Raw genomic sequence first — 15,120 nt, 5'->3', positions numbered from 1 at the left:
GCCCTGTCAGACATATCACCAGACACCACCCTCCTGCATACCCAGCCTCAGATGGTTTTGCTCAGCTCAGGTGCTGATTCTTGATCAGTCACATGTAGCTGGGCTGCAGGGCCACAGGATCCGCAGTATGGTGGTCTGTCCACAGGGACACACCCAGGCCTGCTTTGCTTGGAAGGCACTCTCAGCTCCCACGGTCCATGTGGGACCACAAGCCCACTTCCAGACGTGGCAGGTAAAAACATCCACTGTCACGAGCTGCTCAAAACTGCAGTGGCAACAGGTATCAGGCTGCTACATTCTAATGGGGTTTGAAAAGATCACAAGACAAAACTGAAGGCACTCTCAAGTGACTGATTTGATGCATAACCTCGGAATAGGATTTTTAAGAGCTGGTGGGAACTAAAAGGCCATCTGATCCAACCCATTTCTTGTGCAGTGACCCAGGTCCCACAGTCACTAACCGAGCACAGAACGACAGTCCTGGAGCCCCAACTCCTGGACAATGCTCTTCCTCTACAAGACAGTGAACATCAGTCCTTAAGATTCCAGCCACTAATGATGATAAAAGAAGGTCTGATGGAAAGAATATAACTTCACAACAAGTATAAATCTGGGACACCTTTAAGGTAAACTGCTTATTACATCCAGTCTGAACCATATAATGAAGACGAACAAGGAAAAGCCTTTGCGGGCGGGTATCCACTCCATCGTAAACCAGATAAACAGGATTTGAAATGTTCTGCCTCCATGAAGCCTTCGATTAGGGAAAGAGATGAATCTCTCCCTACATGTTCTTGAAAATTCTAAAAGCACTAATTTCAGGCACAGAGAGGTCACATGACAATCGTGTCACTGGCTTTGTCTGGCAGAGGTACTTGGACAAATTACTCTTGTGGGAACACTGGCCAAGACGGTCTCCTTTGTCTCACTGACAGAAGTCAAGTTTAGCTTGTTTTTGTTTTTTTTCTCTGAGGAAGATTCACCCCGAGCTAACAGCGCTGCCAACCTTCCTCTTTTGGTATGTGGGCTGCCACAGCATGACCACTAACAGATGAGTGGTGTAGTCGACACCTGGGAACCAAACCCAGGCCAACAAAGCAAAGCGTGCCAAACTTAACCACCAGCCCACTGGGGCTGGCCCAACTTTAGCTTCTTTACAGGTCTGTTGATCCACAAATCGGCGTGTAATGTGAATTAAAACTGTAAAACTACGTATCATCCACACATGCTATAAGTGACACTCCAATTCTGAAACTAGATGCCATTACATCTTACAACTTAAAAAAAGAAAAAAGTGCTAGATATTTGACAAAGTGTCCCACGCACCCTGCAGTCAGAAAAACCAAACACTGGCTTTTTCTGTAGCAAGCTGGATGAATGTGTTTTAAAAGTATACATTCTTTATAAAACTGCAAATTTACATTGGTAGAAAGAGAAAAATAATGCACAAGATTTCCTCGGGAAAGGTAATTCATGAGTTTTGTAAAAATCCATGACAAAATTGCTTCAAAACCCCAAATTTGCCCCAGAACGTAAGTCAAGCCATTAAAGGGATGTGTGATGAGCAATTCAATTTCTGAAAACACTGTGGGACCTTTATTCACAGGAAGGGGAAGTGGTTCTCTACTATAACCCTGCAAAACTCTACCCTTGCAGAGAGCAGTGGGCTAAGATGCATTCTGAATGTGAAGATGGAATGAATCCTTTGTCTAGCCTTTTTTTTTTTTCTTTTTAGTGATGGGGCAGATTTGTTGTTTTTGTTTGTTTTGTTTTTTGAGATGTAATTTACACACCATAATGCTTACCCTTTTCAAGTGACTATACTTAGTTTTTAGTATATTCACAAAGTGTGCAACCATCACCATTATCCAATTATAGACATTTTCATTACCCAAAAAGAAACTCCATACCAATTAACAGTCACTCCTCCTCCCTCCTAGTTCCTGGCAACCAAGATACTACTTTCTGTCCCTACAGATTTGCCTATTCTGGACATTTCACATAAATGGAATCACACAACATGCGGCCTTCTGTGTCTGAGTTTCCCACTTAACGTGTTTTCAAGATTCATCCATGTTGTAGCATGTACCAGTTCTTCATTCCCTTTTATTGCCAAATAATATTCCATTGTTCACACAATACATCATTTTATTTATCCATTCATCAGCTGATGGACATTTGGCTTGTTTCTACTTTTTGGCTATTATGAGTAATGCTGCGATGAACATTCACATATAGTCATGCACTGCATAACAACAGGAATACGGTCTGAGAAATGCGTCGTTAGGTGATGTCGTCATTGCGCGAACATCACAGAGTATACTCACACAAACCTAGCTGGCATAGCTTACTACAAATCTAGGCTATATGGTACTAATCTTACGGGACCACCATCATACATGCAGTCCATCACTAACCAAAATGTCACACAGCACAAGACTGTACAAGTTTTTGTGTGGACACAAGTTTTCATTTCTCTTAGGTACATACCTAGAAGCGGAATTGCTAGGTCATACGGTAACTCTGCATTTAACCTTTTTGAGGAACTACCAGACTGTTTTCCATAGCAGCTGCATGATTTTACATTCCCACCCGCAGTGTATGGGCGTTCTAATTTCTCTACATCCTCACCAAAACTTATCACCCATCTTCTTGTAGCCATCCTCGCAGGTGGGAAGTGGTATCTCACTTTGGTTTAGATTTGCATCCCCTGATGACTAATGATGTTGAGCATCTTTTCATGTTCTTATCAGTCACTTGTATATCTTCTTTGGAGAAACATTATTCCGATTCTTTGCCCATTTTTTTAAATGGGTTATTTGGTTTTGTTATCGAGTTGTAATAGTTCTTTATATAATCTAAATACAAGGCCCTTACCAGATATGTGATTTGAAAATTTCTCTCATCTTGTGGGCTATCTTTTCACTTTCTTGATAGTATCCTTTGCTGAAAAAATGTTTCATTTTGATGGGGTCCAATTTACCTATTTTTTTCTTTGGTTGCTTATCTTTGTCTATTCTATTAACATACAGTTGTTTCCATGGAGAACTAATTGTAATGACTAATTAACCAAGTGTATTCCTCAATTTGGTTACATCTCTGACGTAATAAAGTGCTTATTCAATTAGCACGTCTCGTGTTATTTCTCCCTTTGAAAAGAATAATAAGTAGTTGTGATTCCTTTGACAGATTGAGCCTTTTACCACATTACGGTATGAGATTATTTATCTTGAGAATAAAATGGGGAATTTGATCCTGAATGTTTGGGTGCTTAACCTGAACCTCTGCTGCTGAATGCTCAGCACGCCCAGCACCCTACTGCTGTCCTCCTGTCTGGCTACTCCTCCCTCCAGGCCGTCCATTCAAATCCAGCTCCAACTCCTCTTCTGGCCCCGAAATGGACAAGGGACATTCCCCGAGGTTCAGTCTTCATGGCCCTCCCCTGCTGATTCTACATTCAGGCCCTGGCTTTCCTTAAGGCTCCTAACCCTCCCACTGCCGGACCTCTTCCACTTTCACAACTCCAGTCCTCACCTCTCTCCAGTCAATCCTACACCTCTCATTGCCTCCGGGCCATCTCCACCCAGACACATCATATCAACTGAAGCTTGGGATGTTTACAGCAGATAAGCATCTTTTCTGAGCCACTTGGCCCTCTGGACTCTAGAGGTCATCATTCTCCCATTCACGTGGCTTCAAACCTCAGAATCTTCTTTGTGTCTTCCTTTTCTCCTCTCCCACATCAAAGCAGTCTATCACGGCAGCCTGTGTCCCTCTTCACCTAAATCCAGCTCCGCACCACTGCCACACTCATCTTCCTTAAATGCCCACTTTACTCCTCTTACTGCTCTGCTCCAAGCCCTTTAAATACTCTCTGCTCCCCAGATAAAGTCCAAATGTGACACTCAAAATCCTCCATAACCTGACCCAGTCTATGTTTCCTTCTCTCACTAACCATCCACTCCAACCACACAGCGCTACCTACCGTTTCTAAAATGTTCTATTTTCACCCCTACCTCCACATGGTTGCACGTGCCATCTCTCCTCCCTGGCCAGCCTCTTCTTTCTCACCTACACATCACCCTTCCTTCAGATTAATCCCCCTTCCTGCACCAAGCAGCCCTCCTTCATTCATTTCAGAGGCACCTGTCTCTACCATTTCTTTGGCTCTCATTCATTCATTCAAGTGGACTCCGATGAGACGCTTTCCTGCTCCAAACCCCTGCCTCCCTCTGGTCCCAGAATGCAAATATATACCAAGCACCTAAAGGGATTGGGGCCGGGCACTCTACTAGGCGTTGGAGTTACAACGAAGAGGTGGAAAAAGACAAAACCTAGTGCCTCACAGAACTCAGGGGCAGGACCAAGAGGTTGATAACAATTAAAAAATTACATTCAATAAACATGACCTCTCAACTAGGCTAAATGCTACAATGGAAAAGCACTGAGTGCTAGGAAAGCAGATAACATAGAGAAAAGGACCTCGTTAGACTGTTCAGGGCAGGCTCTGTAGAAGTAGGGACAAAAGCTCTTCTTTGGGTAACCTGCCTTCTCTCTCTCCGTGTCCTGAGTTCCCGGAGGCAGGCCATGTCCCACTCACCTTCTGTGTGGCTTTAGCACTTGGCATAACAAGTGAAGGAGTCCATGAGTGACTCTGATGGAAGAAGGGGAGGATTTAGGAGGAAGAAAGCATCTCATCTAGGAAAAACTGAGCCAGAGTCAGAATACCTTAGAGACAGCCCTGGGTTCAATCTGAGCCCTGCCACTCATTAACTTTGAGCACGTTACTCAACCTCTCTGTGCCTCATGTTCCTCATCTATAAACTAGGACTAGCCATCTCCCTTACAGAATGGCCATGAAGATTACGTGATAAAGTACATATAAAAAACCCTACACAGGTGTAATACATGAAAGCACCTAATAAATGGCTGCTGTCATCATTACCATTATATTTATTATTGTTAGAGGACTGAGAGGCAGGAGATGAGCTCTGAGAGTTGCGTATCAGGTCACCAAATTCGGGCCAAGTCACCACTGAGACCAGCCAAATGGACTTCTGAGAAGTGGATCTTCTACACTCTAGAAGGGAGATGCACCCAGCAGAGTTTCCCCCACAGCAGGGAAGGCTCATGCGAGTCCATGGAACTACTCCAAATCTGCTTTGCCTAAGGTCTGGCTTCCTGCTCCGACCAACTTCAGGCTTTGAGGCAAAAGAGAAGCTGCTAAGGTCAAAGGTCATCATGGCCACTTCCTAATCTATCTATAAAAGGAAACTTCATTTTTCCATGTCTGGCCTCCTTTCCCTTCCTCCTGCTGCCTCCATCTATCCTTTTCTGATTGGAGGCAAGAGGGCAGTGCAGGGTGCAGTAGGCAGAATAACGGCCCACCAAGGATGCCCAAGTCCTTATTCTGGGAATCTGTAAATATGCCAAATTACATGGTAAAGAGAAATTAAGGCCGTAGATGGGATTAAAGTTGCCAATCAGCTGACCTTAAAACAAAGAAATTATTCTAGATTATCTGCGTGGCCCCAATGCAGTCACAAGGGCTCTTCAAACGTGGAAGAGGGAGGCAGAAGTCAGGGTGAGAATGATGAGATGAGAGAAAGACTCAACCGGCCGGTTTGAGACGGAAAAGGAGCCGTGAGCTAAGGAATGAAGGCAGCCTCCAGAAGCTGGAAAAGGCACTAAAATGGACTTTCCCCTGGAGCTTCGAGAAAGGAATTGAGGCCTGCCAACACCTTAATTTTGTCCCACTGAGACCTGTTTTGGACTTCCACATCCAGACTATCAGATAATAAATTTGTGTTGTTTTAAGCCACTAGGTTTGTGGTAATTTGTTACAGGAACAATGGAAATTAATATACAGGGCCTTTAAACTGTTCTCCCTGGGGCCTTAGGACTTTGGGGCAGTGCCTGGAGTCAGAGTGGGGGCTGTCACACTACTAGCATTTACACGTTGGGCTTCAATAAAAGCAGGCTTAAGACATTTTTTAAAAACCAATACAGCAGGAGAGAGTTTGGGGTCTTGATCCAGTCTGTCTGTTTACCAGCTACGCGATCTTCCCACTCTTTACTTAACCTCCTGAGCCTCAAGTCCTCATCCGTAAAAATGACCAGCTCCCAGGCTTGTTATGAGAATTAAATGGGGCGATGGGTATGACAGAGCCTGGCCCAGAGGAAGCAGCCAGCGAACACGAGCTGCCCTTCCAGCCTCCTTCCTTCTACAAAGTCTTCTCTAAGGATTAGATGCAGTCACAGAATTTCCTACACAGTTCCGCTCCCCTACAAATACAGGAATCGAGAGGAGCTGAATCCCACCTGCCTCAGTCCACCTAAGAAGCTGGAGTCAGGAGGGGGCTCCATCCACTCATTCATTCAGTCAGCAAAATGTTTATTGCATGGCCAGGGCTAAGGCGGTGAGCAAAATGGACTGGTCTCCACCCTCATGAAGCTTACATTCCAACAGTCAAGCAATCAAATATATCACTCCATCAGCGACAGCTGTGAGGGAAAGGTGCGCAGGCTAGGAGCCCAAGTCGTAGAGTTGGGGGGAAGGGATCTAGCCAGGAGGTCAGAGAGGGCTTTGTAAAAAAACATGAGCTGAGAGCTGAAGAAGGATTAGGCATTAACTAGATGACAGAGGGAAGAGAATTCCAGGCAGAGGAGGAAAACAACAAAAAAGCCCAATGGTGGGAAGCAGTGAGGCCCAAAGTAAGAGGCCAGCAGGGCTGAGGGGGCAGAAAAAAAGGGGAAGAAGAGAAGGAAGGAAAAAAGAATGACTCCCAGGTTCAACTGATGGGTGGTGGTACCATTCCTGGAAACAGAAAACAGTGGAAGAGGGCCAAGCTGGGTGGGGGGAGATCATGAGGCGATTTTGGACACGTGGAGTTTAGGGTACCTTGGGTAATCCAAGCAGAGCTATCACCGGGCATCTGCATATACAGGATCCATAAGTCTGGAGTTTCTAGGTAACCTCTGGGCTACAGACGTAAATATGGCAGTCACGTGTAAGCAAGGGGTGACTGAAGTGGAGGAGGGGGCCTGGGTGAGATCGCCCTCTAGAGTGAGGCAACAGGGCCTTTGACAAACGTTTAACATCCAAGAGCTGGATAGTAACTGCAAAGGAGTCTGGAAGGAGTGGTCTGAGAAGGGCTATATTACGGAAGCTAAGGGAGAAGAGTGTATCCAGGGGGAAGAGTGGTCCACTTAATGCAAGGCTCCATATGAATGGGACCCTCATCACCTAGCTGGGCAACGATACTGAAGAGGCCCCATGTCCGAGATACTGAAGAGGCCCCATGTCCGAGAGGTGGGGCCTATTAGATTAGCTCCCAGAGGGCCCTGGGAAGGGACCCAGATATTAGAGGCTCAACTGCTAACAGCTTCCTAGGGAAAAAGGAACAGAAGAGCAGAGACCCAAAGCCCTTGCTATTGTATCCAATGGCCTGACTTCAGGTTTTACCTGATTCTAAGGGGCAGGAGTGGAGACGTCAAACCGGAGCAAGGGAAAGAGCAGATACTGGACACATCCTCTGTCCCATGGCTGGTTAAATATGTGTAGCTTTAAAACTAGGGCAACACTTGAGATCCCACACCAGGGTGCAGGGCAGGGGGGCTCCTCCCCTCCCTCGGGTACCCAGCTGGTGAGGCACCTGGACTGAGGCCTCCAGCTGCAGCAACAGCACAGCACCGTTTTCCAGCACTTCCAGCCCCAGCACCGAACCCACTTACCTGGTAAGATTCCTGCACCTTGGACTCTGCCTGTCTCCTTTTCCTGCTCGTCCGCCTGCTCTGAGTTCTCAACCACCTGATCCAACTCCTCACTCAGCTAAAGGGAGAAAAAAGGTCAGCTCCATCAGCCTTGCATTTCTGGGCTCGAATAAGAAAGCAGAAGCTGCTTCTCACTCAACTGTTACCAAAAAAATCACATGATGTAGGGTGTGTTATGCCAGTTCTACAGATGAGGACACTGCAGCTCAGAAAACTCAAGTAACTTGCTATATATTAGTTTCCCACAGCTGAGTTAACCAAGCACCACAAACTGGCCGACTTAAAACAACAGAAATTCATCCGCTCACAGTTCTGGAGGCTGGAAGTCTAAGACCAAGGTGTCGGCAGGGTTGGTTCCCTCTGAGGGCTGTGAAAGAGAATCGTGCCCATGCTCTCTCCTAGCTTCTGATAATGGCTAGCAATCCTTGGCATTCCTTGGCTTGCAGATGCATCCAATCTCTGCCTCCGTCTTCACACGAAGTCTGTGTGTCTTCACATGATCATCTTCTTGTAAGGCCACCATATTGGCTTAGGGCCCACCCTATTCCAGCATGACCTCATCTTAACTAATTACATCTGCAATGACCCTATTTCCAAATAAGGTCATTTTCTGAGGTACTGGGGTTAGGACTTCAACACGGTTTTTTGGCGAGATACAATTCAACCCACAAGACTTTCCATGGCCATAGAGCCAGGAGTCAAATCCAAGTTGGTCTAGCTCCAAAGCCCATGATCTTAACTACTTCCCAAGGGAGGAGGAAATGTGGCTAAGACTCCGCTGAGAAAGAGGAGGGAACAGAGAAGCTGGTGTGAGAGCTCTCCAGAACTTGGACCAAAGTCCACCACCTCAGGCTGCAACCGGCAGGACAAAGTGGGGAGGGCAATCCATCCTAGAGACAGATGCTAATTAGCAGCCTGGTAGCAGGTAACCTCAACCTCATTGCGTCAGTGTTCCCACCTGTCAAATGGGGAAAATGACGCCACTGAGGAGGCAGGGGGGGAAAAAGGATAAACAGTGATAACCAACAAGTCTCTGTAGCATTAAGGAAGGCGGCCGCAGAGATCAAGACCAGAGTTGAGAGGAGGACCAATCACTGAACTGGGAGGGCAGAGAAGGCGATAGGTTTCCCAAACATTTTCTTAGGCACACAGTGTCAGTGATGAAGGTCTCAAGACACTTTTATTAAAAATTCATCTCCAAGGGGCTGGCCCCGTGGCCGAGTGGTTAAGTTCGCGCACTCCGCTGCAGGCGGCCCAGTGTTTCATCGGTTCGAATCCTGGGCACGGACATGGCACTGCTCATCAAGCCACGCTGAGGCAGCGTCCCACATGCCACAACTAGAAGGACCCACAATGAAGAATGTGCAACTATGTACTGGGGGGCTTTGGGGAGAAAAAGGAAAAGAATAAAATCTTAAAAAAAAATTTTTTTAATTAAAAAAAAATTCATCTCCAAGAGACTTGAGTTAAAATAAAGCTCTTTGTGTATCTATTATTCTTCCATTTGCCTCTCCACGTGTCCACTCCTGCCCCTTAGAATCAGGTAAAACCTCCAGTTTCAAGCTGTCCAAGCTCCAAAGAAAAGAAAACCAACAAGTGGGAGAGGGCTGGGAGGCTGGAGGAGGCACCATGAGACACAGGCCCTCAGCGGGAGCACAGATCAAAACGTCCCCAGAGTTCCTGCTGGCCAAAGGGAAAGGAGGATGTCAGTCCTGGGAAGGCCCAAAGTTCTCTGATCCAAGCCTCACCCAGGCTCAGGCTAACCCAGGTGGCAATGCGCTCCCAACCCAGTTCTCTTCCTGACTACTTGCAGCCATAATGAGCCCACCTCCTTGCCTGCACCTCGCCAAATTCTCAGCATGCCCCCAACCCCTAAAGCCAAAATCTCCCCTCAGAAAAGAAACCAAACTTGGAGCTAAGTCCACTCTCAGAATGACCCAGGCAAGAAAAATGCAGGCCACTCACCGGAGGCCTCCTTCTTCTGAAGAAGGGGAGAGACAGGGACTTCAGAATGGGCCACTGAAGAAGGCAAGGGAAGGGTTCCTCCCACTGTCTTCCACTGTGGGGGTGCCCCCAAATAGAAACTGACTCCACCCTCAGCCTTGCCCCTGCCACCAGGATAACTGCCTATATTTTAATAAAGATTTTAGGAGCCCTGCTAGGTAAGGAGATACTGCAGGTTATATGTGGATGGTGAGGGACATGGTCCTGTAAACCAGGACCCCAAACCTCCCTAGAAGCAGGAGCTGCCCAGGTCCTGTTAACAAGAGCTATCATCTACTGAGAGGTCACTACCACCAGGCACTGAGCAAAGCATGTTCCAAATACCAACCCATCTAATTCTCACAACCTATGAGACGGGGGACTATCATTACCTTTGTTTTGCAGATGAAGAAATTTGAGGCTCAAAGAAGTGAAGTGACTTGACAAAAGTCACAGAAATGGCAAGGGGCAGAGCCAGGATAGGAATATGGGCTTTTTGAATTCGAAGTCCTCATATTTACCCACTAGGCTTTACTCTCTCTAAACCTGAAAACTTTCAGAGTCAGGGAAAGACACAAGCCATTCCCCAGGCTTCCCTCACTGTCTAGGGAATGGAATCTAGGGGCCACAGAATCCACAGCACTGGTTAAAATCCATCAGGCTCCTTTTGGATAAAGGAGATGGTAGGAGAAATATAGAAATCTGTTGCAAAGTCAGATTCCAGTCCAGGTCCTACACTAAAAAAAGGCAAGTCAGGTAAATCTCATTTGTCTTCAACTCAGTTACCTCTTCTACTGTGGGACTAAGCCATCTGCTTTATATACTCCACACAGTATTATTTACAAAGGGAGAATGTACATCAATATTGACCACTATTGATCAAAACAGCAGCAGGTTCATGTGAGAAGGACAGGCAGAATGCTAGACAGGTCTGGGCAGTCATCTCCATAGAGCATGAACAACCCCCCCCCCCCCCCCACCCGCGACTTGAATAATGGGGGCATTTTAACCAATGGAGTTTGAGAGGGAGTTGAAGAAATGGTGCGAGCACAGGCATAAATGCAGCTAAACAGGAGCACATTTTTAAGCAGGAGCTTCCAGTGTGGCCAGAGCTAGATGGGTGAGGAGATGATGAAGGTAATAGAAGATACAGCTGCTGAGCTGTATAAAGCTTTGAAAGCTTGCTAAGAAGTTTAGACTGTTCTGGGTAGACCAAGGGCAGCATCAGGTGTATGTAAAAAAGGAATGCTCTGGGATCAAGGCAGGGCCTCAAAAGGAATCTGCACAGCATGGGGGACACCAAAGGGAGAGGTGGTAACACACTATCACACTCAGGTGGTTGGAGCACAGGGACCTGAGGATTGAGGATGTGAAACTGCCTGAACTTGCCAAGTAAGGGGGGCAAAGTGAAGGGCACAGGGGAGGAAGACTACCAGCGATGACCAAGGCGTGGGACCCGAGAGGAGGAGAGCAGGTCACTAGTCTCAGTAAGAGGCAGGAGGAAGAGCTGGTCTGAGGGAAAAGCTGGATCCGCAGCCTGTAGCTCAGGACAGATAAGAAAGAGACAAAGAACAGGAAAGTGATAGTTAAAGTCGTGGGAGGAGGTGAGACTGCAGAGAAAAACCGAGCGGAGCGAGCAGCAGCTGTGTTGGTGAAAGCACATTTTCAAAGTCAGGCGGCCACCACAACAAGACGTTAATTATCCCTGTCATTAACAGCTGCGGGGCCACGAGGCCTTGGGCTTGGAGGAGGGCTGACGCCCACCGCGCATCTGCTCCAGCTGGGAGGAGGGCGAGGGCGCTTCCACTTGTGGCAGAAAACACCGGGGTCCTCGGGGCCACTCGGGTCCCGCCGGCGGGCGGCGCCGCTGCCCGGGCCCGACGGGACTTTAACCATTCACCTGCTGGTTTCGGGGCGCGGCTCGGGGGCCCCGGCTCCATCCCTCAGCCAAGGGACGACAGCATCTGGAGGAGGCTCGGCGCCCCGTTTCCTTCCCGGTCCGCCGCTCCTCTGCACGCGGGGACCCCTCCTCCGAGCACGCACCGCTCCTCGGCTGCGCACGGCCCGCCCGGACGCCCCTTCGACGCCACCCGCCCTAGACCCCGGGACCCCGCTCCTCCGCCTCGCTGGAAACTTTGCTTCCGCCCCCCACTGCCTTGTACCTCCTGGTAGGATGTGGAGAGCTCCTGCCGGATCATGGCACTGACCGGAGCTAAGGCAAACCTGAGCCCGCTACGGCCCGGGAAGAGCAGGGAGGCGAGCACCGCGGCCGCGGCACCGGGACCTGCCGCCTCTGCTGGGCGAAACGGTTCGGAGTGGGCGGCCCCGACACCAGGCGGGGCGGTACTCGGCGCATGCGCCTCGCTCCCCGCGCCGCTGGAGCCTCTAAAGGGTTGCTGGGAAATGTAGTTCTGGGCGGGGAGCACCTCTCAGCACCCCGTGGGGGCGGCGAAGCCTGCGTGTTGCCAGGAGCCAGGCTTCGTTTGGGTGTTAGACGCACGTGCGCTCTTTGTCTCTCACTTCCTCTCTTTGCTGAAGGGGGAGGGACGGAGAAAATGAGTGGAAAGTGGAACGAGGGGGCCAGGTCAGATGGGTCGGAGAGACTAACCTGTAATCGCAAGAGGAAGCTTGGCCTGGTGGTTATAATCGAAATAATTGTCTGGAGACACTTTGTATGTTACAAAGCACTTTCAGCACATTATGCCCTTGATCCTGAAATGAACCCTATAAGGGTGACATTTTTCTTCCTACCATGAGGAAGATGAGGAAAGTGAGGTACCCTGTTTCAGAAAGGATGGAGGGTGGGGAGGTGGGCAGTGATCAAGTGAAGATTATTTAATCCAGGACCGTACTACAGAATCCATGTTCTTTCCATTCTTCCTAGGGCAGACACTTGGAGTCAAGGCCTCTAGGTTATTGTCCTGGCTCTACCCCTCCCCGGCAGATCTTACAATGCTCAGAGCTCTCCTCTCTTCGCCTTAGAATGTAACTACTAAACCCTGACCTATTCCACAGGCCTCATAGAGCCGAAATGGACCATGCAGCAAAAACCTAATGGCTCTGTTCATCACAACACAAGCCTGTGCCCTGAATGTGGCGGAGAATTGGGTGTTTGCCCTGTAGCTGAATGAACCTGAGGACCAGCTCTTCCCCTCCTCCCAGTGCCTGAACAGCTGTTCTGTGTGGCCACCCTGGGCTGCTCAGTGGCGAAGCAGATAGAGGTTGCTTATGGCTTGGTAAATGCTGCTCTGTGTCCCTGGCAGCTGCAGCTGTGCAACCTCCTGCACTCAGGCCATACAGGGCCTCTTCCCTCCTCAGTGGCAACCACAGTAGCATGAATCGCATCAGAGCACCCTGACCTCAGGGCATGTTAGCAGTGGGAGGCCTCCATTACCTCTCCTGACCATCCTTCCCCACCCGAGGCCCTCTGCTCTTACATCTATTAAATGAGACAATATATATAGCACCTAACATTGTGGGCACTCAACAAATGTTTGTTAAATTTATGAGTGGAACACTTATTCCAGCCATTTCATTTAACAGTAGTTTACCAAAACAAATAAATGACTCAAATTCCTTACTGTATTAATACAAGGGAGGCTGCCAGAACGAGTTACACAATCAGAATTTCAGAGCTGGAAGGAACCAGAGAAATCAATCCAACCATATCATTCCTCTCTACTCTTTGTTGGTATCACCAAACTGGAAAGTTATGGGCTCCCACGTTTGAGGGAGATACAAATACAATGTGCTGAGTGCTCTCATGGTTCTTCCATGCTAGAGTGGAGAGACAGACCATAAACACATAGAGTTTTCTGTACTTGCTGTCCCCAAGTCCTCTCCTCCCATTCCCTTATGAGCACATGCCAACCAGGCTTTCATCCTCTCCGCTCCACTGAAACAGTGCTTGCCAAGGTCACAAATGACCTCCAAGTTGTCCAATCAGATAGCCATTTCCCCACCCTCCTAGATCCATCGGCTGCACTGGACTCTGCTGATCTCCCCTCCACCTTGTACCCTTTCGTCCCTTGTCTTCCAAGACACCACACACTCCCACTTTGCCTCCCACCTTGCTGGTTGCTCCTTCTCAATCTCCTTTGCTGGTTTCTCCTCATCCCCTCAACTCTCCAGTATGGCGTTCCCCAAACTAGGTCTTTGGTCTCCTTTCTACTCACTCTCTAGGAGCTTGTGAAGTGGTCTCCTCTAGTCTCATGGCTTGAATTACCACCTGTATCCTAAAGATTCCTGTTATGGGTTGAATTGTGTCCCCCAAAAATATATGTTGAAGTAATAACCCCGGCTACCTCAGAATGAGACCTCATTTGGAAATAGAATGGTTGTAAATGTCACTAGTTAAGATGAGGTCATACTAAGTAAGGTGATTCCTTAATCCATTATGACTATGTAAAGATAGGAACACAGGGAGAATGCCCTGTGATGGCAGAAGCACGATGCAGCTGCAAGCCAAGTGGCCTTAATCATTCACCTGCTGATTACAGGTCATGGCTCAGGAGGCCAGGCTCCATCCTTGGCCAAGCAACAGGCAGCATCCCAAGGCTCACCAGCCACTACTAAAAGCTAGAAAGAGGCAAGAAATGCTTCTATCCAAAGTCTTGGAGGGAGCATGACCCTGCCAGCACCTTGATTTTGGACTTCTAGCCTCTGGAACTGTGAGACAATAAATTTCTATTGTTTTAAGCCCCGCAGTTTGTAGTATTTTGATATGGAAGCCCTAAGAAATGAAAACAATTCCCAAATATATACAAATTAGTATCTCCAGCCTCCAGCTCTCGCCTGAGCCCAGGCTCACATGTCCAGGTGCCAAGGCAACTTCTCCACTGGATGTCCACCCAGTAGCTGCAGAGGGTAGCTACTGAAAGCATGGAGCCTGCCACCAGGCTGCCTGGTTCTGAGTGTTGGCTCTGCCACTTGCTGACTTTGCGATCTCGGGACTTTATTTATCTCTCTGTGCCTCAGTTATGTCATATATAAAATGGGAATATTACTGCCTATTCATAGAGTTCTGAGAGGATTAACTGAGTCATCAAATGTTAAGGACTTGGAACACTGTCTGCGTGAGACCTTCAGAACTCATAAAAGACAGATATTATCAGTTTATTGGAACTATTAATCTCCTATCCCAAATCCGCTCCCCTCCCAGTCTTTCTCCCTATAATAAACTCCATCCTCCCATTTCTACGGTCAAAACTCTGGAGTTGTCCTCAGTTCCTCCCTTTCTCCTACACTCCCCCCATCTAAATCAGCAGATCCTGTTGGCTCTACTATAAAAATTCATTCAGCATCTGATCACATTTCACCACCTCCCCCACTACCCCCTGGTACAAGCCACCGGCATTTCTTGTG

The 15,120-nt window shown here is 48.0% G+C and overlaps 1 protein-coding gene across 2 annotated transcripts in view; it reads right to left on the bottom strand.

Moving 5' to 3' along the window:
- PACC1 (proton activated chloride channel 1) overlaps positions 1-12,047 on the bottom strand; it is a 30,307-nt gene extending 18,260 nt beyond the window's left edge. Inside the window, exons 1-2 of one of the 2 annotated variants that reach the window (XM_046684027.1) lie at positions 11,919-12,047; positions 7,735-7,831 (exon numbers count right to left, since the gene is read on the bottom strand). In XM_046684027.1, coding sequence (XP_046539983.1) covers positions 7,735-7,831; positions 11,919-11,954 — 133 coding nt within the window. In that variant the 5' untranslated portion in view covers positions 11,955-12,047. Of the gene's footprint in view, positions 1-7,734; positions 7,832-11,656; positions 11,811-11,918 lie in introns of those variants that run through there. The other variant, XM_046684028.1, reaches the window with a different exon arrangement.
- Between the last annotated feature and the right edge of the window lie 3,073 nt (positions 12,048-15,120).

The sequence above is a fragment of the Equus quagga genome, chromosome 13 (assembly GCF_021613505.1).
Source record: "Equus quagga isolate Etosha38 chromosome 13, UCLA_HA_Equagga_1.0, whole genome shotgun sequence".
Classification (NCBI taxonomy): Eukaryota; Metazoa; Chordata; class Mammalia; order Perissodactyla; family Equidae; genus Equus; species Equus quagga.
The sequence above is the reverse complement of the archived record's forward strand: the minus strand, read 5'-3'. Positions and strand labels throughout refer to the sequence as shown.